This window comes from Gopherus flavomarginatus, chromosome 1, assembly GCF_025201925.1.
Source record: "Gopherus flavomarginatus isolate rGopFla2 chromosome 1, rGopFla2.mat.asm, whole genome shotgun sequence".
NCBI lineage: Eukaryota > Metazoa > Chordata > Testudines > Testudinidae > Gopherus > Gopherus flavomarginatus.
Window position 1 is genome coordinate 254986471 of NC_066617.1, and position 24946 is coordinate 255011416.

General features: G+C 42.9%; 1 protein-coding gene across 2 annotated transcripts in view; it reads left to right on the forward strand.

The window, feature by feature from the left end:
* ECRG4 (ECRG4 augurin precursor) overlaps positions 1–24946 on the forward strand; it is a 74376-nt gene that overhangs the window by 15858 nt on the left and 33572 nt on the right. Inside the window, exon 1 of one of the 2 annotated variants that reach the window (XM_050922858.1) lies at positions 5842–5953. The exons of the other annotated variant lie outside the window; for it this stretch is intronic. Within the exon in view, the coding sequence (XP_050778815.1) occupies positions 5906–5953 (48 nt within the window). The 5' untranslated portion in view covers positions 5842–5905. Of the gene's footprint in view, positions 1–5841; positions 5954–24946 lie in introns of those variants that run through there. 2 annotated transcript variants of the gene reach the window in all.

Here is a 24946-nt window from a genome sequence, read left to right on the forward strand (position 1 = left end):
CCCAGCTACTGAGAGTGAAATTAACAAGGATGCCAGAAACCTAGCCTTGAGGACTGCCCCTGCCATGGTCAAACACACCTTCCCCTCAACCCCCTCCCCCCAGCTACTGAGAGTGAAATTAACAAGGATGCCAGAAACCTAGCCTTCAGGGCTGAGCCATCAGGGAACAGCTGAGTTTAAACTATTTTTATGCAGGGAGCAGGCTTCTCTCTCCCTCTCTCAGTCAGTCTCCTTCTTACCGGTCCTCCATACTGGCCCGTACCCACTTACTTTCACCTCTGATCAGTAGCTATTTTGGATGGGATTTTCAAAAGCAATGGTTTTGGCTTGCCTCCCACTGAACTCAATGGGAGTTTTACTATGCATTTCAGTGGGAGCAGTGTTGGGTCAATGTTGAACACTATAAACAGGGGGATTTCCATTAATGATTTACTGACTGACTACTAAGTACCCAGGCCTGGGTTATTGTTGATTCTTCCACATTTGCATGGCTACATGTACAATAACTAAAGAAAGATGCTGACCACACTAGTTCCAGCGTGCTGAGGCAGTCTTCTAGAAAGTGTGCATATAAGTTACAAGGCCAAAATCTGCCCTCAGTCATGCAATTTCAAGTGCAGGATCAGATGCCAAGGCATAACTAAAGGCAAGTTTTCCCCCCGAATATGTGCCTGCCTGAGTTTGTCTGCCAGTGCATGTACTCTATTAGTGACTGATACGAGTGTCTATTGAGGTTGTGTGTTCTACGTACAAAATAATTGCCTGAAAAATAAGTTTCAAATATTCATATGTAGTTGGCTGGGTTCTCTGCCAGTGGTACAAGCTGTGCAGTCCCAGTAAGATGAATGAGTTGACCAGATGCCAAAATGAAATACAAGTTAATAACAAAAGTAAGTTTCCCAGCCCTGAAGAAGAGCTCTGTGTAAGCTCAACAGCTTGTTTCTTTCCCCAGCAGAAACTGGTCCAACAAAAGCTATTACCTCATCCACCTTATGTCGCAGAAACAAAATATTGTCATTGTATTTTGGTTTTTTGACCTGGCTGTCATAGCTGCAGATCTTTGGACAGGACAGAGACAGATTCTAAACACTCTCACACCAGTGCAAACCCAGTGAAGTCAACAGAATTTCTCCTTGCATGCACCAGCCTAAATGAGATTAGGTAATAATTGGAGATATACCAATCTCCTAGAACTGGAAGGGACCTTGAAAGGTCATTGAGTCCAGGCCCCTGCCTTCACTAGCAGGACCAATTTTTGCCCCAGATCCCTAAGTGACCCCCCTCAAGGACTGAGCTGACAACCCTGGGTTTAGCAGGTCAATGCTCAAATCACTGAGCTATCCCTCCCCCCAATTCTGAGAGTTTTAAAATTATAACTTCTTGAAAGTGCTGCCTCTTTTCTCTCCTCAGCATCAGCCTGAGCAAGACATCACAGATGCAGCAGAGCTGCTGGCTCCATTCCACCGTGCTGCTCAGGGGAAAACTGTTGAGAGCAAAGCTTCAAATCAGCTGATGGTTGCAGGGCTGGCAGCCCTACTTCTCCTTTGAAGATCCACTCCTGCCACTTAGCAAGACAGATGAGAGCCAACCAAGATCCTTGCTCTTTATGCCCTACTCAGGCTGTTCTTGCAAGTCAGCTGACAGGAAGAGGCAGCCTTTATTTTCATATTGTACCTCCCACCCATCAGCTGGAGGATATGGTGGCTCACAGACAGCTGAACTGTGTAAAGGACTTCTCTTTCCCCTCTTCAACTCTATGAACCAGCAGTGGGAAGGTAACTTAAAAAAAAGTAGTCAAAGAAATAGATAGTTCCTGTTGCTCCAATACAAGTGTTTTGATGTGTTAGAGTGACCTGATGGCGAGGAGATTCTCTAGTCCCCATGTGCAGGTTGATGGGTTGAAACTCATTTTAGCTAATTAGATCATGGCTTTCCTCCTAACCATTTTCTATACAGTGCTCTGCAAGACAGGGAAGTATCTTGGAACCTTGTTGACCCACCCATATAAATAACTGTGTGTCTTCAGCTCAAAATCTGGTGACAGGTTGGGGAGGATTCCTATTCTGAGCAAGCCCTAAAGCTTTCAGCTACCAAGGATGCTTGTTTAAGGGGAGGCTGGTGGCGGCAGGGAGATGCTTGGCATAGGGAAGGAGAATGGGGTGCCTGGTGTTGGAATTGAATTGAAAACATTGACACTCTTCCACTTCAGCTTTGACCCCTAAGCATGCATTGTGAACATTTCAGCTGTTCAGCCCAAAACAATGAGGATCAGATCCTCCTCAAATCCTTAAAAAAAATATCCACTTCTGGCCTTGACAGCAAGTGTGTTAGATTTCAGCTCAGGAGTCCCTAATCTATAAACCTTGGGGGTGTCGCTCAAACTAAATGAAGACAGCCCCTGAGCTGCAGTGCTGAACAGGGCCCCACTATAGAGAGATTTTATTAGTCATTAAAAATACATTTTGAAACTTGTGGGGACTGTAAAGATTCATTCAAGTGACAGACACCTTTGCCATATTTAAGAATTCAAATAAAGTAGCTCACATATCAGATTGATAAAATACAAAACCTGATTCCCAGCTGGCTGCTGCTGCTGTTCATTGTCTTGTTGACACTGCAATACAAATAATAATCTCCAGTTTAGGACTGGAGCCCTACTGTGCAGGCACTCCCTTTACACACACACTTTTTGCACCACTTTAACTATACCCATGTGGAAACCACTATAGATAAAATACAATTTTTAGAGTCGATGCAGTTATACTTGAGGAAAGGTGCCTTACACTTGTCTTTATTCCTGGAAATTTACCAAAATAAACTAGACTGCTATAAGCCACTTCTTAGTGATATAACTCTAGTTGCACTAGGGGGTTTCCATGTTCATATAGTTAAAGTGGCACAAACCAGACCTCTAACCAAAATAGCTACATTGATACAATAACTGGGTGTAGTCCAGGTCGTTATATATACAAATGTTTTTGAAAAGTCATTGTCTATTATATGCTTAGAGCTGGTCAAGAATTTTCCAACAAAATTCTTGTTGGTCAGAAATTGCCAATTTGGCAAAAAAAAATTCCTGGGAACATGCTAGTTTGGATCAAATTTCATCAGGAAAGGTTTGGCGGGTCCAGGATGTAATTTGTGGTCAAAACCAGAGAGAAAGAATAGTCCAGTGGTTAGGGCACTTACCTGCAATATGCCTGATTCAGAGCAGGGACTTGAACCTGAGTCTCCTGCTTTCCTGGAGAATGCACTGATCACCAGACTTCTAGCTATTTGGAGGGGGGACATACTTGTAAAAATATTCCAAAGGTCTCAGTTTTGCCCTAAAGGGGAACAGCAAAATTTTCAGGAGATGGGGAAAAGTATTTCCTGCCCAGCTCTAGTTTAGATTGCAAGCTGTTTGTGGCAAGAAATAGAGTAGAGATCTCTACAGACACGAGGGGGTGTGTGATAAATGCAAGCTGAGGGAAGAAGGCCCAGGTAAGAGTGAAATAGTCATATTTCATACACATGGGAAGTGGGTGAAACTTCCCTGGGGGGGAAATAAGCTCCTTGTCCAACTCTTCCAACCACAGCCCTGCCCCCACCCACCACTGACTCCCACTTACCTCTTCATCCCCTGTCTGCTCACCTCCTCCACCGCCTGCCTGCCACCTGCTGCTTGCCTCTTCACCCCCACCGCCAAACCCTTTCCCTGTCTGCCCTGAGTACCCTCCCACCCCCACTGTGCAGCTGGCTCGCTGCTTGCCTCCTCACCCTGCTGCCCTCCTGTCATAAACAGATAGCTAAGGGTTAATGTCTCTTTCACCTGAAGCACCTGACCAGAGGACCAATCAGGAAACCGGATTTTTTCAACTTTGGGTGGAGGGAATTTTGTGTCTGAGGTCTTTGTTTTCTGTCTGCCTGCTTTCTCTGAGCTTTGGAGATGTAGTTTCTGTTTTCTAATCTTCTGTTTCTAAGTGTAAGGACAAAGAGATCAGATAGTAAGTTATATGGTTTCTTTTCTTTGGTATTTGCATGAATATAAGTGCTGGAGTGCTTTGATTTGTATTCTTTTTGAATAAGGCTGTTTATTCAATATTCTTTTAAGCAATTGACCCTGTATTTCGTCACCTTAATACAGAGAGACCATTTGTATGTATTTTTTCTTTCTTTTTTATATAAAGCTTTCTTTTAAGACCTGTTGGAGTTTTTCTTTATTTCAGGGAAATTAAGTCTGTACTCACCAGGGAATTGGTGGGAGGAAGAAATCAGGGGGAAATCTGTGTGTGTTGAATTTGCTAGCCTGATTTTGCATTCCCTCTGGGTGAAGAGGAAAGTGCTTTTTGTTTCCAGGACTGGGAACGGAGAGGGAGAGTCACTCTGTTTGGATTCACAGAGCTTGTGTCTGTGTATCTCTCCAGGAGCACCTGGAGGGGGGAAGGGAAAAAGGATTATTTCTCTTTGTTGTGAGACTCAAGGGATTTGGGTCTTGGGGTCCCCAGGGAAGGTTTTTCAGGGGGACCAGAGTGCCCCAAAACACTTTTGGGTGGTGGCAGCAAGTACCAGGTCCAAGCTGATAACTAAGCTTGGAGGTTTTCATGCTAACCCCCATATTTTGGACGCTAAGGTCCAAAGCTGGGACTAGGGTTATGATACCCCATGACACCGTCTCCCCTTTTCACCTTAACGCACTAGTAACATTGCCCAAGGGAACTGAACAGGCAATAGGTATAGCTCAGTTGCCAGATAGATTCTCCTCTGCCTCACAGGCAGTTCGGTGTGTGCTGTATAGAGAGAGATGAAAAGCCAGGCTATCTGTGCCAACTTGAAGCCTCATCTCCTCTTTTGAAAAAGTGCTTGTCATTGACAGCCTGCATTAAGGCAGAAGTTTAATCACTGTTCTTACTCAGAATTCTCTGCCAGACTCCTTTACTTAAACTGGGTTTGAATAAACTGACTAGTTCAAGAAATAAACTCACTGGCTATATCAGCTCCTCCTTGAGTCAAGTTAGCAGTTACTTCTTCTGGGTACAGAGAAGAACTGAAGGGTTGTTATTTGGAAACTATTTTTAACCCCAATAACACATTTTCCTACAATATAAAAGCCAGCTCAATGTGGCCAAAGGAAGCCATTTAACAGGCATTTGCCAATGCCCAGGAAGCATTACCACTTTAATGGCCCTTTAACTAGGGTTACCTTGTAGCAACTGTGGGGAAAAATGAGACAGGGTAGGGGGTTATAGGCACCTATATAAGAAAAAGTCCCCAAAAATGGGACATCTAGTCACCTTAACAGTTTCTGTGATCTTTGCTACTAGGCCTCTGGAAGGCTTTTGCACTGTGTAAAGTTACAGATGGATCCCCTCCACTCACCTCCACACTCTTCTCCCTGCACCCTCAGTCTGCCATTGACTCCCCACTCGCATTCTTACACACACATGCACACCCCACGCCCCACTGGGAGGAGGAGGAGAAATGTGGCTGGCAGCTGCTGGGACCTCTGAGGGGGGGAAGGGGATGGGGTGGAGGAGAGGACGATTCACCCCAGGCAGCAGCAGCAAGCTGTGGGAGCCTGGGAGAAGGGTCAGAGCAGAGAAGGGAAGAGAAGAGGCAGGAGAGGGGGGCACCATGGCTGAGGTGTCAGGCTGCAGGATGGCTGAGCTAGGGGAGGCAATGGCTCCCCTTGCCTATTATACCTGCTGCCCATGTTGGTACAATAAGTACTAACTACAGCATGCCTGCTACTTAGGTGCTATTGTGTGTTTTGTAGGCCTCACAACAGGAATGCATTTTAAGGAGAGATTTGAAAGAGAATAATGTACTGACTGTGGCTTTTTTTACAGTGAGCTCCTCTCATGCATTAGAGGTGGCATGGGAAAAGACACAAAAGGTGAATGAAGGAAAATTGGACTAGCGAACAATGAAAGGTGGTATTGTCAGTGGAATGGAAGCAGGATATCTGAACATGGTGAGTTTTCTGTGCTGTTGTGTGTGATCATACTGTTCATCAGGAATCAGTATTCAGATGACCCTGTTTTATTCCTGAAACATTCCCACATTCTGGGTTTTTCATGAATTGTCATGTGAATGAGGATTTGTAGGGAAGTGTATTATTAATTTGTGTCAGGAATTATTTTTCTCTTTGAAAAGTTTCAATGGGCTAACCATGGTCAGAAAAGTTGCTGTCTGACCGGGGGCTTGCGTTGATCAGTCACACTCTGTGAAGAGCAGATGGGTGAAGCAATGGTCAAAGGAAACAGTTTTTGATCTACTCATAGACTGAAGTGCACATATATAAACTGCTCAGCAAATACATGCAAATAACAAATCCACCTGCAAAAATCTGCATCAGCTCATAAACAGTTTGCAAACTGAAAACAGGTTCAATTTGTTGGCTTGTGCATTCATAACAAATAACTTGACCATCTCCAATATAGGTCAGGCATACACAGTAATAAAAAGTGTCCTGTATGCTGCACTTCTGCTCAGATTGTGTTAGGTTTATTTGATACAAAGCACAAAAGTGCATTTTCAGCTAAAGGCATGAAGGATTTAACCTACCATACCATGACCCCCATTAATACAACAAACTGAAAATAGGCTCCTAAAACAGAGGGAAAGTCTACACTACAAAATTAAGTTGACTTAAGTTATGTTGACTTACAGCCACTGCAGTAATTAAATCACTTTTGTGTCCACACTATGTGCCTTGTGTTGGCATTGCATGTCCTCACCAGGAGCACTTGCACCAATTTAACTGTCAGTGTGGGGCATTGTGGGATGGCTTCTGAAAGGCAGCAATAGTTAATGTAAGGAAATCAGCGTGTACGCTGACACTGCATTGGTCTAGCTACATTGACCTGAGTGCTACACCTCTCGTGGAGGTGGAGTTATTACATCGGTGTAGTGGACAAGCTACAATGGCAGGAGCTACATTTTAGTGTAGCTACTTACAGAGTTAGGTTGACGTAATCTGACTTATGTCAACCTAACTCTGTAGTGTACTGTCAAGCCAATATCGCCTGTCTATGTTAAGCATTTGGGGTGAAAAAAATCACTCATTTAGAGAGAGTGGGCAGAAGACTTACACACCACCAAGGTGGACCTCCGCATATTGGTGAATTTTCTTCTTTCAGAAGTAATAATTGGTTTCCATAAACTATTTTACCTGAAGGACAAATCCACCCTTCCCTCATGTACTACTTTTGCAATCCCTCCCTTCTCCCCACACCATCCACCTCTTTTTTTATTTGTAAAGAAACCTTGTCGTTTTAAGAAAGTGGATTCACATTAAGGCCCCAATTCAGTGGGTCTTTAGATGGGTCCAGGCAAGCAGGTCATTTTGAAAAATCAGGGTCTAGACTCTAGATGATCAGTCCAATTGAGAGATTTCTGGCAAACATTGCTTGATGTTCAAAACTGTATTTTCTTCAGAACAGCACAGTTGGAAACAGAGCCAACCTTACCGATGAGGATTGTAAACCCTAGGAATCTGATGTTTCAAATGCCACTTTTGATCATCAATACATGCAACTTATAATATTCACTAAGATGTAGTCAAAACTGGGTTGACTGGGCAACAAAATGGCAGATGAAATTCAATGTTGATAAATGCAAAGTAATGCACACTGGAAAACAATCACAACTATACATATAAAATGAAGGGGTCTAAATTAGTTGTTACCACTCAGGAAAGAAATCTTGGAGTCATTGTGGATAGTTCTCTGAAAACATCCACTCGATGTGCAACAGCAGTCAAAAAAGCAAACAATGTTTGGAATCATTAAGAAAGGGATAGATAAGACAGAATATATTGCCTCTATATAAATCCATGTTACTCTCACATCTTGAATACTGTGTACAGATGTGGTCACCCCATCTCAAAAAGATATACTGGAATTGGAAAAGAGCAACAAAAAAATTATTAGGGTTCTGGAATGGCTGCCGTATGAGGAGAGATTAATAAGACAGATTTTTCAGCTTGGAAAAGAGATGACTAATGGAGGATACGATAGAGGTCTATAAAATCATGACGGTATGGAGAAAGTAAATAAAGTAGTGTTGTGTACTCCTCTTCATAACACAGGAACTAAGGGTCACCAAATGAAATGAATAGGCAGCAGGTTTAAAACAAACAAAAGGAAGTATTTTTTCCCCACACAAAACACAGTCAACCTGAGGAACTCTTTGCCAGAGGATATTCTGAAGGCCAAGACTAACAGGGTTCAGAAAAGAACTAGATAGATTCATGGAGGATAGGTCCATCAATGGCTATTAGCCAGGATGGGCAGGGATGGTGTCCCTAGCCTCTGTTTGCCAGAAGCTGGGAATGGGCGACAGGAGATGGATCACTTGATTACCTGTTCAATTCATTCCCTTTGGGGCACCTGGCATTGGCCGCTGTCAGAAGACTGGATACTGGGCTAGATGGACCTTTGGTCTGACCCAGTGTGGCCAATTTTATGTTCTTAAGATCAGAGCTGGCTTTAGGCCGATTCCCTGGAATCGGGCTCCGTGCCTAATAGGGCCCCACGCCTGCACCTAAGAGGGCCCCCTGCCTTAGGTGCTTTTTTTTTTGTTTTTGTTTTTAAAAAAAAACAAAAAAACATACCCAGCCGCAGTCTGGGTCTTCGACAGCAGGGGGTCCTTCACTCGCTCCGGGTCTTGGGCGGCATTTCGGCAGCAGGGAGTCCAAAGCAAGTGAAGGACCCCCCTGCCACCAAAGTGCTGCCGAAGACCCAGACAGCTGCCAGGTATTCGAATTGGGCCCTGCAGTTCCTAAAGCTGGCCCTGCTTAAGATATAGGAAAGCCTGAGATTACTGGATGCTGGAATATCTGTCATCTTTGTATCAACAGCTTAAAGTCAGGAAATATTTACTGAGGTTTTTTGTGTGTCCAAATAACTGATAAATCTGAAATGGAGGATATGACATGAGATGCTGGAAACGGCTAAGCTACAGTATTGTACGTTATTAGAAAAAGAATTTAGCTCAATATTAAATTTTTCTGCATTGTTCTTATTTTATTAAAATCTTGGTTTACACATGTAGTATAAAACCACGTTTTGTATTCTCAGTTTATATCAAACAAGCCACAGTGCAGTGGGGGTTGTACTATAACACAACTGGCTGGCACAAAATGTTATTCTATTAAAAAAATCTGTGATTTTAAACTTCCACAGCATGATATGTTAATAAAGTTAATTGGCTGATCAAAATACTTGTTCTATCTGCAGACTGCTTAACTTAGATAAATCATTTGATTACTAATACCATGAGAAAGCAAGACTACTACATTAAGGGCTCAATCATGCAAACACCTATATGCAAGCAACTTCATGCCCTTGAGTACTCTCACTGAAGTCAATGGGGCTAGCACATGCATAAGTGGTTTCAGGATCTGGCTCCAAAATAAAATACAATAAAAAAATCTGGTAGTTGAGTCTCCCATATTCTCTGGGGATTTTTTCAGGTTCAGATAGCAACTAACAGCTGGATTCTCTGTGCAGCTATTTATCAGGACAATTTCACCCAGATAATCATTTATCTCTCGAGGTGCTTATTCAGGCTCATCATCATAGTACCTGAGCATCTCACAAACATTGGTGTGTTCCTCCTTTTACTGTCTGAGGGTATGGAAATGTTATCCCTATTCTGCAGGCAGAGGACCAGAGACAGAAGGTCACGTAGGGAGCCTGTGGCAGAGCCAGGGATGGATTCAGTTTTTCTGAGTCCTAGCCCAGTGCTTTAATAAGACCCTCCTTCGTGTCCACCAGAAATAGAAACACTGATTTAACCCAACACCCTATTCAGGACTACGTTAAAAAGAATAAAGATAATACCTGGAAATACCTCTAATGTAGCAAGATATGGACACCTGGATTAATGGTACCAGTAGATTACACTTAATAGCAACTGTGACAAAGTTCCTCCTCTGCCTTGGTGGGTACTGCACTTATTGGCAGATTTGTGCACCTCAGTGATCTTCCCCTCTGGTGGAACCCACAGTCTGGGTCAACTCCTCCTGTGTCCGATCAGGAGTTGGGAGATTTGGGGGGGGAACCCGGGCTCACCCTCTACTCCAGGTTCCACCCCAGGGCCCTGTGGATCACAGCTGTCTAGAGTGCCACCTGGAACAGCTGCATGACAACTACCACTCCCTGGCCTACTTCCCCATGGCCTCCTCCAAACACTATCTTTATCCTCACCACAGGATCTTCTTCCTGGTGTCTGATAATGTTTGTACTCCTTAGTCTCTCTCTCTCTCTCTCTCTCTCTCTCTCTCTCTCTCTCTGTCTCTCTCAGCTCCTTGCACCTCTTCCTCCCAGCTCCTCACACACACATTTCACTGACTAACTGGGAGGCTTTTAACTAGTTCCAGACAGCCCTTGATTGGCTTCAGGTGTCCCAATCAATCTAGCTATCTCCACTGCATTCTAGAAGGATCTTAATTGGCCACAGGTGTCTTGATTAACATGGAGCAACTGCCATTTGGTTACCATGGTACCAGGGATTTGTTTAGCCTGGGGCTAACATACCTGTTCCTCACAACTTTACTGTAGCCATCTGGCTTTGCCCCATCACACAACCCAGATGATGACCACTTTGTTAATAGCAACATTTTGCTGGGAAGCAATCCCGTCTCATTAACTGATTTGGATATTGGCACTGGGATGCCGCTTATTAGCAAACATTATTTTGGAAGAAAGGTCCCAGCTGCAGGCAGGTTTGTGGAGCCGCAGTCCCAGAAAGAAGTGCTGGGATGGCCCTTCCCCAGTGGCAGCTCTGTGAACCTGCCTGTAGCTAGTGCTCAGTCCGTCCTAGTGCTTCCTTCTGGGGATGCAGCCCTGCAAACCTGCTTTTGGACAGGGACTGCACTGGAGGTAGAGGGCTGAGAGCTTGGGGGACAGGGCAATCACAGGAAGGGGGCTGCAGCCCAGATGCCAGGCTACCCAGTACCTCTCCCTGCACACTCCCTGTGCCCTGCACATAGAGGAGGAAGTTCTGGGACATGCTAAGCCCCAAACCCCAGATTGTGCAGGAAGAGATACTGTGCAGATCCATGGGCCCCGCTGCTGGCACTCCCTGTGGAAAGCCCTGGCACCCCTTCTCACTGCTGCCCCACCCACAAGCAGATTTGCAGGGTTGCAGCCAGGGAAGTCCATGTCCACAGTGCTTCCATCTCTGGATACAGCTCTGAAAACCTGCCTTTCACATGCTAGCAACTGCTGGATAACGGCAACTTTTGCTGGCAACTCAGGCCAGTTGCTAATAATGGAATCTACTGTAGTTCTGAACAACACAAGCTAAAATCTCCAAGGGAATGGTCCTAGGGAATGAGGATCAAAAGGTAAGAAAGTCAATGTTAATCATTTGTTTGGCAGGAATTGCTTTCAGATACAAATGTGTCTTAGGAAGGAGGAGTAGGCTAAGCTGACGAATACTGTGGGCAACACCTGGCAAACATTATCAGAGAGAGTTTTCAAGGCTTTGCATCAGATCATTCCTTCTTCGGGGAGTGGATGCAAAGGAATCAGTAGCATTTGCTTTCAAGTCTGAGGGAAAAAAATAGAAGTAGTCTATTGTACAAGCCAGATCTTCACTTGCCCTCACTCAGAGGTCATTAACCTTCAGCTGCACATATGCAAGGTTCAAAGAGGAAGCAATGAACCAGGGGAATTCTTCCTTTCTCTCCTCCCAGAGATTTATTAAACTAACATCTTATATATTTCAAAATATTTGAACAAGTGGATCCCTCTCTCTCGGAGCCCTGCAGATGCCGTCCATGAAGCAGAAGAACAAAGCAGGAGAATTGTGCTAAGCACAACATGCCCCCACCAAAATACTTTGCCTCCTTTGCGTAATGACCTCTGAACAGGGCAGGTGAAGACCTGAAGTTTATGACAGATTAGTTTGTTCTCTATTGGAACTGAAAGCAAACACTCCCGATTTGCCTTTAATGCTGGCTGACCTAAATCAAAGCTACTGAGACCTCTGCCTGATAATGTTTACCAGATGTAGCAGTGCAGAGATGTCTCCACATTATCCCCCTCAATATACTTTCAATTTGTTCTCTTGGAACTCCTTTTATATTGAAAACTTAAGGGCCCAATGAAGCCCAAGAGTATTTAACCTTTGCCTTCAATGAGAAAAAGCTTAGGCATCAAAATGCAAACATAAATAACATTTCTGCAAAGCCGATACATTCAGACCACACTTGCCAACTTTCATGTGGTAAATAAGCACCCTGACTTTCATTATAAGCCAAAAATCAAGCTAATCCCTTTTCAAACCAATCTAATCCCTAAGAACCCCAATACTATGTGACTAGATCCCCCCTGGTGTGTAGTCTGGGACTGTGGTGGGCCTGCTGTGCACCCCTGACTCTTTCCATCACTCCGGCCTCTGCTTACCAGGAGCCAACCAAAAGAAAGAAGCAACAAGTTGCCACAAGCTACAAGCCAAAGAAGCTACATGCCAAAAATTAGCCAACAAGCAACTCACAAGCCAATTAAGCCAAAGCAAGCCCAGTGTCTGTTTTTTTTCCTCACAGGTTTGGCATGTCTGATTCAGACTCCTGTTCAATGTCACCCGAGTGAAAAGGTTCTATCTAGAGTAAAAGGAAAAGCGAATCTGACAGATTTTTGCAGCACTGCACACTCCGTTTGCTTGCAGCTCTCTGCCTGCTGAAATTTAGTTTACAATTTCAGGCATAGAAAAAAAGAGTTCTGTGCAGCAAGCCGCTGCTGGCAAAAGGACAGAGCCAAATGGAAGAAAAGAACAGCAAAAGCAGTAAACATTTTTGCTGACAGAAGCATTCGGAAGTGGAAAATGTCAACTGGGAGATTTTCACTAGCTGCTGCAGGCACAGGCAGGATTTGGAGATGCTGGGCTATAAGCAGCTCTTTCACATGCAGTGGAAAGCAAAAGAGGGAAAGAAGTGGTTACAAGATCACCAGGCATTAAATAAAAAAACAATGTAATTCAGACATTGCTTTGTAACCAGCAATTGCTTTCTTCAAGGGGCAGCAGAAAGCCCAATGCAGGAAGCCGTGCAGAGAATAATGAGAAAGCACACGTGTGGGTGCAGTGGGGTGATTGAAGTTTTGAGTCAGGAGAAAAGCAAACAAAGAGAGGTAAATGCCAGTTTCAAAGAAGCAGTCTGTCATGCAAGCCTCAAGTGAGGCTATTGTGGAGAGGGGAAAAGAAGGAAGGGGGAAATATAAGTGTTCATATTTCACAGCGCCAGCTGCCAGCAGCAAATGAATACAAAAGCACTGTTACCCAATTGCTACAAATAATGGCAAAATCAGGCTTTCTAGCCAACTGGAGAAAGCTGTGTATTGCCTAATTAGATACATTCTACTGTTGTCGGGCTCTAGCTCTATAAGCATGCTCAGCACTCAAGAATAGGTGAAAAATGCTAAACAACAGGATAAAATCCTTGCTTCCAAAGAACTTTCAACATCCTTGTCACGCACGTTTGTATACACACCCTAAGGACCCAGAAACATGCCAGTCAAACCGCCACATCCAGTACCCTAGGCTCACGGGAATGCACTCTGCTAGGGAACAGTCACTCTTATTTCATAAATTACCTTAAAAAAGCAGCATTGGGGGGAAAAAAGCACTATATCATGTAACACTGTGTTAAAATTAGGCCGATGACTCATTTAGCAGCCATAAGAGAGCAGGGAAGCAGCCTCCAGTGTACAAAGTCTAACACAGACTGACATATAGCCCATTGTAACATACAACTTGTCTCAGGACTTCGGTATTGGTGGGTTGATCTGCAGTGCTTGTAATTTGGCCTAACTCAAAGTCAGACCCCCAGAGAGAAGGGACATCAAACAGAAGCATGCACCTGACTCAACCCAAACTTTCCTCTCCCGTACTCTGTTTTTTTCTATGTTGTGCTAGGTTACTGATTATTATGATGGAAGGATTGTATTAAATCATTAGCTTGGTGGCAAGACAGACTTAGACAAGACATATAGTCAGTCAGGCTCAACTGCTTGTCTGCTCTTTTTAAGGAAGAAATAAGTTAGAATAACAACATGTACAGAGGACAGAAACACAGCAGGGTCAGTGACAAATAGAAGAACGGCCATATAGGGTCAAACCAAAGGTCCGTCTAGCCCAGTAAACTGTCTCCCGACAGTGGCCAGTGCCAGGTGCCCCAGAGGGAATGAACAGAACAGGAAATCATCAAGTGATCCATCCCTTGTCGCCCATTCCCAGCATCTTGCAAACAAAGGCTAGGGATGGGGTGGCAAGTTGTATGGTCTCCAGGAATATTCTGATTTGTATGGTCCTAGGGGCCTAGCTCCACCAATGTTCAATGCTAGGTCTCTCCCCTGGCCACCCCTGCGCACCTCCCCCAGAGCATCTCTTGGCCCCGCCTGCCACCTCCTGGTGATTTAAAAGGGCCCAGGGACCCCCGGCCGCTGCTGCCACCAGCAGTGCAGCATGGCTAAGATGGCCATGCTGTAGCCCTGAGCCCAACCAGGGGTTGCGATGGATTTTACTTTCCCAATGCACCAGAACTTCATCTGCAAAGAATCATCTGCAAGTGAGGCTATATGGATATTAAATGGCTCCCCTCCGAGGGTTTACAAAGTGCTTGGAGATCCTTGGATGAGAGGCTATGGAAATGCCAGGTATTACTCATTTGAATATTTTCTCTTTTCTTTGTATTCCTTGCACTGTCTGTATTCTGAGCTCCGATTACAGTAACATGAGCTGCTCCTAACGAGAGCAGCCGTGGGCAAAGCATCCCATTGGTCTCAATATTAAAAGTCTATTTTAAAAAAATTATATAAAACAGAAAATTAGTACAGAAATAAACCAAGTAAATGATGAAAGTCAGAGCCGTGTGTGTGTGCCCCTCTGTTAATTAGCCAGACATCTGCTTTAACAGGTATTATTTAAAGGAACCAATGAGTTTATCTCTGAAAAAGTTTCCTTTCAAAGGGAAATTCAGTCACAGGAGGATTTTATTTTCCTGGGCAGTTCCCCAGCCATATGCTGTTGGTCATTTATTTTTAATGTAATATCTTCTCATGTTCACGCTACCTTCGTGGAATTGAGGTAGGGACAGGAAAGGAGGAGGGGACGCCACAACTCTCTTGCTTCCTAGATTCTCTAATAGATTTTTCTTTAGAAGTCCTCTTAGAATGAAAACCTGCCATTCTCTTTCATTCCATTGTGCTTCACAAGCTAAGTCCTGCTCCCCACCACGTTGGTATGCGATGCACAGCTGCAGGCCAGCTTTTTTGCTGATGTGGGCAGTGCCATGGGGATCCTGTGCAAAACACTAAATCAGATGCTCATTTCTTGGCCCCATTTGCCTGCCCCTGCCTCTTCCCAGCTCCCTCTTTTCAGTTCAGGAAAATCATTTTAGTAGAGACATTCCAAATAGTCCCGTAAACTAACAGTAATTGTGATAGGTGTCTGTTATGGGTAAAATGCATCATATTTACCATAAAAAGTCAGTAGGTTGTCATTGCTATCTTCTCCCTGCAGTGTATTGTTCTCACCTAGCAGCTGTTTTAGAGGCTTGTTGAGACTGTGTAACATTTGCTTTAGAAGAAAAGAAAAACCTTGTAAAAATGGCATGGGTCAGGAGAGATATGGGGAAATCTGTAGCTTCTTTTTGCTCTGGACATGCTTATTCAAGTCAAAGAATGTTCCCATGAATTCATGGACAAAGTAAAGTAGGTTAGTTAGTCTACAGTTCATTTTTTTCCACAGGTTTCCTTGTTTTTTTCTTGTTTTTGCTGTATGTGGTGTTTTTCCTGCCTGTTCCTGGACAGTAGTGGTAAGTTCTCCTGAAACTGCAGTTATCCTCTGTCCAAACTGTTCACAGGAAGTTCAGCATGCTTCTGTTTTCACTTAGCTCCAGAGGTGCTGTAACAGGGCACTTTAAAACATGTTCTCTGCGTGAGAAAGTTGCCAGCCTGAGAGCTGTCAAGACTGAACATCACTAGGTCCCACAAAAAAATTACAGCAAGGCAATCGGCACTGCAGGGGTTCCCACCCTGTTCTGCCAACGTGCTTCTGCCATTTCAATGCTAAGGTATCATGAGTGACAAGTGAGGCCTTCAGAGTGCAATAGAAAGATGTTCTGCTTTGAATCTTCCACTGTTGTGACTTATCTGCTCGCCAGATACACTTGAGGGAATTTAATATAGGGCCAGATTTTGAAAGTGAGGCACCTAACTGTCATACACGTGCACATATACCTGAATTACATATCCAAACTGAATGCTTACTTGGATAAATTAGATGTGCCCTAATGTATGTGTCTAAATAGATGCATCTGACTTTGGAAATCTTACTCTTCAAAGCTTTAGTACATAATTGGACAACAGTCCTCTAGATTACATTCAACACCAGCATTTTTTGCATGTGGTTAACTAATTTATTTTCAGAACAGTATTCCATAATGAAGAAATTGTGTGGCTCTATTTACAGAATCTCATTTCTGAAAGAATTTTTTTTTTTACTCAGAATTATAACCACAAGAAAACATTGTTGTGTTGTACTTCACTTCAAATCTGCATGTTTTATTGACTGCAAGTTCATAGTGTGTTTTAAAGGATAGCTAGCAAAGTCTGATCAGTGTTCTTTATCTTTTGACTGTTATGACTTTTGGAAGAAAAGCTGCGTTAGTGAAAATGATCTTTTGCACATGTTCAGTATATTGCATGTAACTTTTATTCTGCCTGATTTGTTTTATATATGCTGTTGATTAAAGACAGACCATAAAATGTCCCTAATTCCTTAGCCACTTGTTTTACTTCTTTTTATTTTCTTTCATGCCATTTTGGTGACTTTTATTTTATGCTATTGAAATAATATATCTGGCTGTGTGCGGTCATCTCTGGAAGATAAAATACAATAGTCAACAATCATAGTAAGGATATTCAATACATTAGCTTGAGGCAGAATCTGTTTATTCCTCTCTGTGATTTCCTCAGGCATCTGGAAATGTTGGGTTGGTTTGTTTGTTTGATTTTGGTTTTAACTACTTCTTTTTATATTATTAAATTCGAAAAAACATGTTTAAAAATAAAGGGTCAAACTCTGACCCGGTTTTCTGTGGGAACTGCAGTAGGATGTTATTTAAGATCAAACACTGTTTAGCATTTTGCAGCAGAAAAACAAAAATGGGGCTTGCAACAATAGCTACGGGGTGAACTTATGTCTTACTGAAGGCATTGAAAGAAACCATACTCGCTAGAGACAGGTCTAGGACTTGCATATCAGCTACTTGCTTTATTTTTCTTCTTCCAGCTTTTTTTTAACGAGGAATGTTTGCAATAAAATAAAATCTTTGGTTTTTTTAAGAGATTATTTCCCCACCCCCATCATAATTTCCTCTTTGTAACATCCAAATTGATTGCTATGGAAATGTATATAAGTTCAGAAAGAGGCACATGACTGCACATGGGAAATTAGCAGCAGGAGTTGAAGAACTTTTAAAGGTGCTGTGAAATGCTTTAAAAATCAAATCAAAGTTCTTTTTCTGCATATTGTTTACTTTAGTGGGCTATAGTCCTCCTAGCTCCTGTGTCTAGTGCTGTTATTTATGAATTTTCAGAGCTTTCGAGTTTCATCCTGAGGTGATATGAAGCAGCTGAAATTTTAAACTTCCAAGTTAGGGTTAATAATGAAAATGTGAACAGATCCTTAGGAACAGAATCATTGGCCCAGTGCTCTATTGGCAGTGACTCTAGCCCAGTTACAAAAACCGCTATTCGGAGACTAGAACTGTACAAGATTGACCTTGATGAAGCATCTGGGGTATTTCTCTGACTATGCCAAGCATAGGGGATGACATCCTGACTCCACTAGAGTCAATGTCAAAAGGCCCCTTGACCTCAATGGGCTGGATTTGTACCTGGAAACATTATTCTTTTGGGGTTCTTTCATCTCTTTTTTCCTTTGTGATCTTCAGCGTATCTCTGTGTACACTGGAACAGAGCAAATTGTGATTAAAATGTAGGAAAACTCTCCCCTTTTTGGCTGAGGAAGCAGGGTGCACAGTCACACAGATCTTGGTAGGAACAAGGCTTGCGTGCTGGGCCAAATTCTATCTTCCATTACGTGCATATAGCACCCTCTGCAGTCAATGAGAGTGGCCTGTGGATTGGCATCTGAGGGGAGAATCTGACTGTTTTGAACTTTGCAGTCTTTATATTTGACTTTTTTAATCCTTCCTAATACGATACATTTCTATTGCCTTTGGCCCTTGAAGCAAGGACCGTCTCTTGCCGTGTATTTGTACAGCACCTAACTGTACGCAGCCTGACTGAGACTTTTGGTCACTAGTGCAAACACTAATTTGGGGAACAGTTCTTCTTCTAGTTACTGCTATTTAAAGTACAGTTCTGCTTTAGAAGGTGATTATGTTAAACAACTCAACATCTCTAGTTCTGGTTATCTTGGCTGAACTCTTTATAAGGTTTTCCCTTAGGGGCTGCTGTTGCTGCTGCTTCTTTCTTCTTCTCTAGATTGTATCATTGTGGCAGTACAATTCTTTTTCAAACTTGGCTTACTTTTATCCTCCAATGTCTCCTTCATTATGACCACTCCATCAATTAGGACAAGTTACCCTCTATTTAATGGAATTTTAGAATCCATATGGCCCAGTCCAAATATAAAATCTCTTCCTTATTCCATGGATAACTTATACTGCAATGCAATTTGCAAACCTATTAATCATCTTCCTCATTGGAAGACTCCTCAAGAGCATTCATAAGACGAGGAGGCTGTGACAGAGCACTGGGAGCTCGCAGTGATCACTCTGGTAACAACTAGAGAGCTCTGATTGGGGAATGGAATGGAATTAGCTAATCAGGCTGGCTGGCTGGGTGAGCCAAAGGATTAATTAACCCATCTGCTCAGGACTGACAAAAAGGCACAGGAAGGAAGTGCCTGGGAGAGGCACGGACTTCCTCAGAGAGAGCTCAAGGAAGGGAGATCTCTTCTCCTCTCAGGCCCTGGGGAAAGGGCTGATGGTACAGGAGACGCTGAAAATAGTATTGTCACGTGGAACTGTAGAGGTGCTGGTGGAGGGATCTGAAATAAACTGTGCAGTGTGGCATTTGACTGGTTGGTGGCGTCTGAGCAGTTTCTGTGGGGCTAGAAGGTAGGAGAAGAGCATGCCCGGAGACAGGCTGCTATCGCTAGAAAATTTACCTCTTTGTAACTTTAGCATATTTGTCCCTTTATACAACTGGTTTTCGAAGAGGAAATGTCATAGTATCTAACAGAGCAAAGAAGAAATAAAATTGCTTGCCCTGGGAAAAAAAAAGAGAAATAACCTGGCCATATGTTCCATGATGACAACAATATGTTGACCAATAGGTTGACAGAGCCTCCGCTTCCCCCACACTGAATCCATCAGTTATTCTATGAAGAGTACACACTTTGCTTCAATACTAGCTTAGTCATTGGGGGGTAAGGTGTCACTAAAATTGATTAACCCAAGGAAAAGATCATGAGAAAATAAAAGAGCCTTCATATATTTCCAAAGGGAATCATCTGGTGGCATAAAACCGGCATAGCCAACTTTTACACCCTTTGCCCTTCGCCTCTGCATAGGAGGCATGCTCAGATGTTCCAAGGCTGTGACAGATATAGCCAGGGTGCACTCTACTCTAGTGATCTACAATTGGCTGAACAGTGCCCAGATGACTGTTCCATCTGATATAAATTAGAGCAGCCCTATGGCTGCTCTGATTTGTGCTGGAGGTCAGTTTGGCCCTCCACTGACCCAGGATTGTGGGAAGTGGAAAGACTGCTTTGCCTCACTCATCTGCACTGAGCATTGAAACCATTCTCGCTGACTACGAGGACTTGGTTACCTCAATGGAAGCCTCTAATAATTCACATGAGGTTAAACTATTGAAATTATTTTAGAAAACAGGTCCCAGAGAAATAGTCTCAGACTTACAAGGATCCCTAAAGATGCTGAGAAAGGGAGCATCTTGCTTTAATTTTCTTATAAGTGCTCTGTGTGGATTATTGAATACTGAAGAGAATGATCCATTTGAAACAGAAGGAACTCGACAGACCTTGTGCAGAAGACCAAGAGCAAATGTAAAGGTGCTATACACAGAAAGCAATGGCAAAACAGCTCCATACTACGTTCTGTACACACTGCAACTAAGAATGTGTCTGATTTGTCACTCAAAGTCATCCTGCCTGTGTGCCTGGCTGTTTGGTAAATTAAAAGGATCCTTCCTGAGATAATATAAAAATGATCTTCCACAAGGGCACAAGTGTCTGCTATAAATAGCCCATTATGTTTAAACATATCTATTCATTGTGGACGAGTCCCTTTTAAGCAAATATTGTGCGATTAGAGAGACTGAAAGAGGGAGAATTTTTATGGAGGTCATGTTCTGTTTGTTTGGATATTTTAAATTCTTACAGAGTAGCATCATTATTTATTAAATAACCATGGCACCATGGTATCTGTTTGCTGATCTCTGAACAAAATACTGCTGATGTTTCAGAGATCTATTGTGTCCTTACTTACATGTCATGCAAGCGGGTTTTTCATAATATGGTGTGCTCAGATAAGTGAGACAGCTGCGTAAGTACAGTCCAGTTTCAGTTATTGGTGCACAGTCTATGAAATACATACAAGGAGGCAAGGGGCAGCAGCTAAGGAGGCAGAGACCTGAGGAAAACATGAAGAGTTTCCCCAAAATAGCTACTTCAGTCACTGTATAGCCTAATAAATGTAGGATTTTTTTTTACAGATACTATACAATGTTAAATCATGAGTGTAAAAATTAAGCCTGATTTAGGCTTAAGTTTTATTCAAATAAGTTGTTAGAAGAAATACTGAACAAATGGGGTTTCTCTTGTTCTTTCAGCTCTTGCTTGGCTCACATAGCGCTAACAACAGTTAATGTTCTGCTCAGATTTTCCAGCAATAGCCAAATCCCCCGATTTTTAGACATCCCTTAACCTAATACCTAGTCCTCCCCAAGGCTTTGTCTACACTGCCTCACCTAAGTAGGCATAGTCCTCTAGTATAGATGGAGCATCCACCAGCAAAAGGAAGTTTTCTGCTGGTATAGGAACATTGCCTCTCCAAATGCCATTAGCTATGCTAATAATTTCATTGGCAGAGCTTCAGCTATGCTCAGGGTTTTGTCAGCATAACTATCGGCCAGGTATGCTTGTTCACACTCCTGACCGACATAGATAGGCTGATGTAAGTTTTAAGTGAAGAGACCAAGCCTAAGTGATCACGAATAAAAGCTATCTCAGAGTTTTGGTCACACCAATTCCTGCCAAACTTTTACAAAGAACTTTACTTGAAACTACCAGTCAATTAGCTGCCCATTTTCCAGCGACTCAGGCAAGCAACTTTTCAGCTCTCTTTTTTTCTCCTGTTTCTGTCTAACCGTAGTAACTTTCTGCTTCAGTTACTGATTTAATATCCAAGGACCAAACACTACAGTATATACTCAAGCTAAACCTACACTATAAAGGTTTGTCAGCAGAACTATGTTGGTTGAGGTGGAAACAAGCAGTGTAGACAAGGCCTCAGACAAAATTGTCACTGATCTTTGCTTGAGAAAGATTTATGTATGACTTGTCCCAAAGCAAAGTGACCATTTTCTTGGCTTTTTGTATCCCTTTTTGTTGGCTTCTCCCTGAATATTCAGGCAACCGGTTATTGTTCTCCCAAATGGAAGAATTCTTCCATTTACTTAACTACCACATCTTGGGGAGGTGGGTTAACTACAGCAACAAGAGAACTCCTTGCCCCTCTGTAGGGAGTGTCTACACTGACATGCTATAGTAGTGCCACTGTAGCGTGGTAAGTGTAGACACAGCTTCAGTAACTTTTTACTATGCCTCTAACTGGTTAGGGGCATGTCTGGCTAAAAACATGGCTTGTGTCCACACAGCCAGTGATTAATAACTGCTGAATCTTCACAAGGTGCTGCCCCTACTAACTATCTTGTTAGTAGGCACACAGTCAGGTTCTTGTAACTGGGTAGACACACTGAGTACAATGTTCAAAGGCCCCTAAATGCCATTTTCAAAAGCATCTAAGTCACTTAAGAAGCTTCTTCTTAGCATGTGCACAATGTGCCTCAGGTTGCATGTGACCAGGATTCATCAGCAAATTTGGTCGTCTGGTTGGATCATCAGTTTCCCCAGCTTGGGCCAGGTATTGACAAGGAGTGTGACATGAGTACCTCTGAATGAAAGTGAGGCTCCTAAATGACTGAGGTGCTTTTGAAAGGATCTTAGGCTTCCAAGTCACTGAGGTGTTTTTGAAAATGTTACCCCCCTGTTACTTTGCAGCATCCATAAGGTCACTGTAACTGTGTTACTGTAAGAGGGGAAGTAGATGAGGTAGTGTCTCTCACTGGGCCAACTTCTGTTGGGGAGAGCGACAAGTTTTCAAGCTTACACAGAGCTCTTCCTCAGGTCTGGGAAAGGCACTCAGAGCCTCACAGCTAAATGCAAGGTGGAATGGATTGTTTAGCAATTAACATATATTCTAAGGGACCATTCAAGGTAGAGTGGCCCGTTAACACCCCTGCAGTCATGGGACAAAAAGAAGGGCTTAATGGGTTACAGATTGTTGCTCAGTGTACTTTTCCCAGACCTGAAGAAGAGCTCTGTGTGGCTCGAATGCTTGTCTCTCTCTGACCAACAGAAGTTGGTCCAGTCAAAGATATTACCTCACCCATCTTGTCTTTCTAATATCCTGGGACCAACATGGCTACAACTACACTGCATGGAAGTGGTAAAATTAGTCTTCCTTGTTTCCATAATTTTGTGAGGTTAGCCACCCCATAATGCACTTCTTTGACACTGCATCTCATATCATAATATCTCTATGAAGACTATGATTACGGCATAACTATAATGTATTTTATACAAGATAGGTCATGAGAGATATCATTGAAAAGGTTATGATTTACTGAATATGATTATACTATTTGTATGCATGTATCATTTTGATATCTGAAGTTAGGAATATTGTCTATGTATCTATTAAAAATGTGTTTACACCTGGGGAATGCCCACAAGGCAAAAGACTGTCAGTCTGGATGGCTGGCTGGAAACACAAGTCAATGGACCATTAGGGAGAACAATAGGCCTTACAAGAAGTTTATCTCTAAAGCTGGGAGCCTTCCAAAGGATGCTGCAAACAGCCTCTGAGTCATGGCTGCTATTACACTACAGGGGCATGTGACCAGATCACCTGGTACTAGACTCCATCTTGGAAGACCAGTGTTTTTCCACTGAGAGGCATGGGAACCAAGCTTGGAGACAAGAGGTTCCCACCATATGCAAAAGCTATTTAAGGCAGGAGAGTGACATCATCGTGGTTCTTCACTGACTCCCCGCCCAAAGGAGACTCTTGGAACCAGCAGAGAACAAGGACTCAACTGGGGGGGAATGGCTGGACCCAGGCTAGAGGGGTTTCTAGCTTATGAAAGGAATACCTGGGATAAGTAAGCTGCAAGCAAGGGCAGCTTACCCCTTAGACTTTCTGCAGCTGGTTTAAATAATCATTTAGGCTGGGTATACTTGGTCCTGCTTCAGTGTGTGTGTGGGGAAGAGGTTAAATGGCATCCAGAGGTCACTTCCACCCCATACTTTCAATGGTTTGTATTACAGTAACAGCCAACTGCTCCAGTCAGTATCTGAGCCCCATTGAGGTAGGCACAGTACAGCTATATAAAAAGACACAGTCGCTGCCTAAGGAGACTCTTTAAGAGCGTTCCATCACCCTGTCTGGCTAGTTTTGTGGGTAATAGGTACAGTTGCAGTGTTGCCAACGCTCCCAATTTAATCACAAGAAACAGAATTACGGGCACTATCCTGGAGAAGAACAGCCAATTGTCAAAGTTAGACTCAGGACTCACAGTTTGTCAGACCACTCTGTTTTATTAGCATAGAGCTCTGCTAATACACCCAAATAACGTGAGCACCATGCAAGACACAAACTCTCTTATTTATACAGATGAAAGAGCGGGAATTAGACAAAGGGACAAAGAAAGCAAAACAGTAAAATTTACCTGGGGCACAGCATGCATATTCTACTTCCTTACTAACTCTTATCGATCTAAGGCTAATACTTCACCAATTGCCCTTAAACGGTGCAATTGTTCTATGTTAATGTCTGTATTCCTGACACCTGGATTGCAGCATTCCAACAATTTTGCTTAAAGGTACAGACAGCATTTCTTTAATTCTTTTTATTTTCACAATATAATTCATTCTACTTTCACAATCCCTCCTTTTGGTCAAGCGCACGCCATGACCAACAATTACTGGGTTCCACAAATTAACTGTTCCTTATTTCTTTGTTCATCAGCGATATTTAAAATCATTATATTAGCACTCTGTTTTGCGGCAATTATCTGGGTGACACAATTCTGAATACAACGGGAGATTAACTGAAAGCATACAAAAATCACTAAGATTTCAAACAGGATAGTTAGGGCTCCCTGAAACAATCAGTTTCCTATGCCAGAGAAATTGAACAGGTTACTTAGCCACTTCCATAAAGAACTCGGCTCTACATGGGGAAGATATGTGATTTGTTTTAAATGGCTAGCACGATTTATTACCTTATTGGTGTTGTTTTTCAATGAGAGCACAGTACCCTCCTTTGGCTGCCAGCACTATATTTAATGCCTAATGGTTTTGGAGGGCCACCTGTTGGATCGCCCCTGTTTCTTTGGCCAGGGCTTTTAAACTTTTTCCAGTTTTATTTGCCATTATTTTAACTATTGCTTGTAACCTCAGGAGCTTTTTGCATGGTTTATTACTTCCCCAAGTGGGATAAAGGAACTGCCAATAGCCTCTTCCCAGGTGTTATTACTGTTCCATATTGTGTTAAACAGACAAGGTCCTCCAGTGAGGTCTGGGGAATTGAATGGGTAGCCAGGACAGGAACACC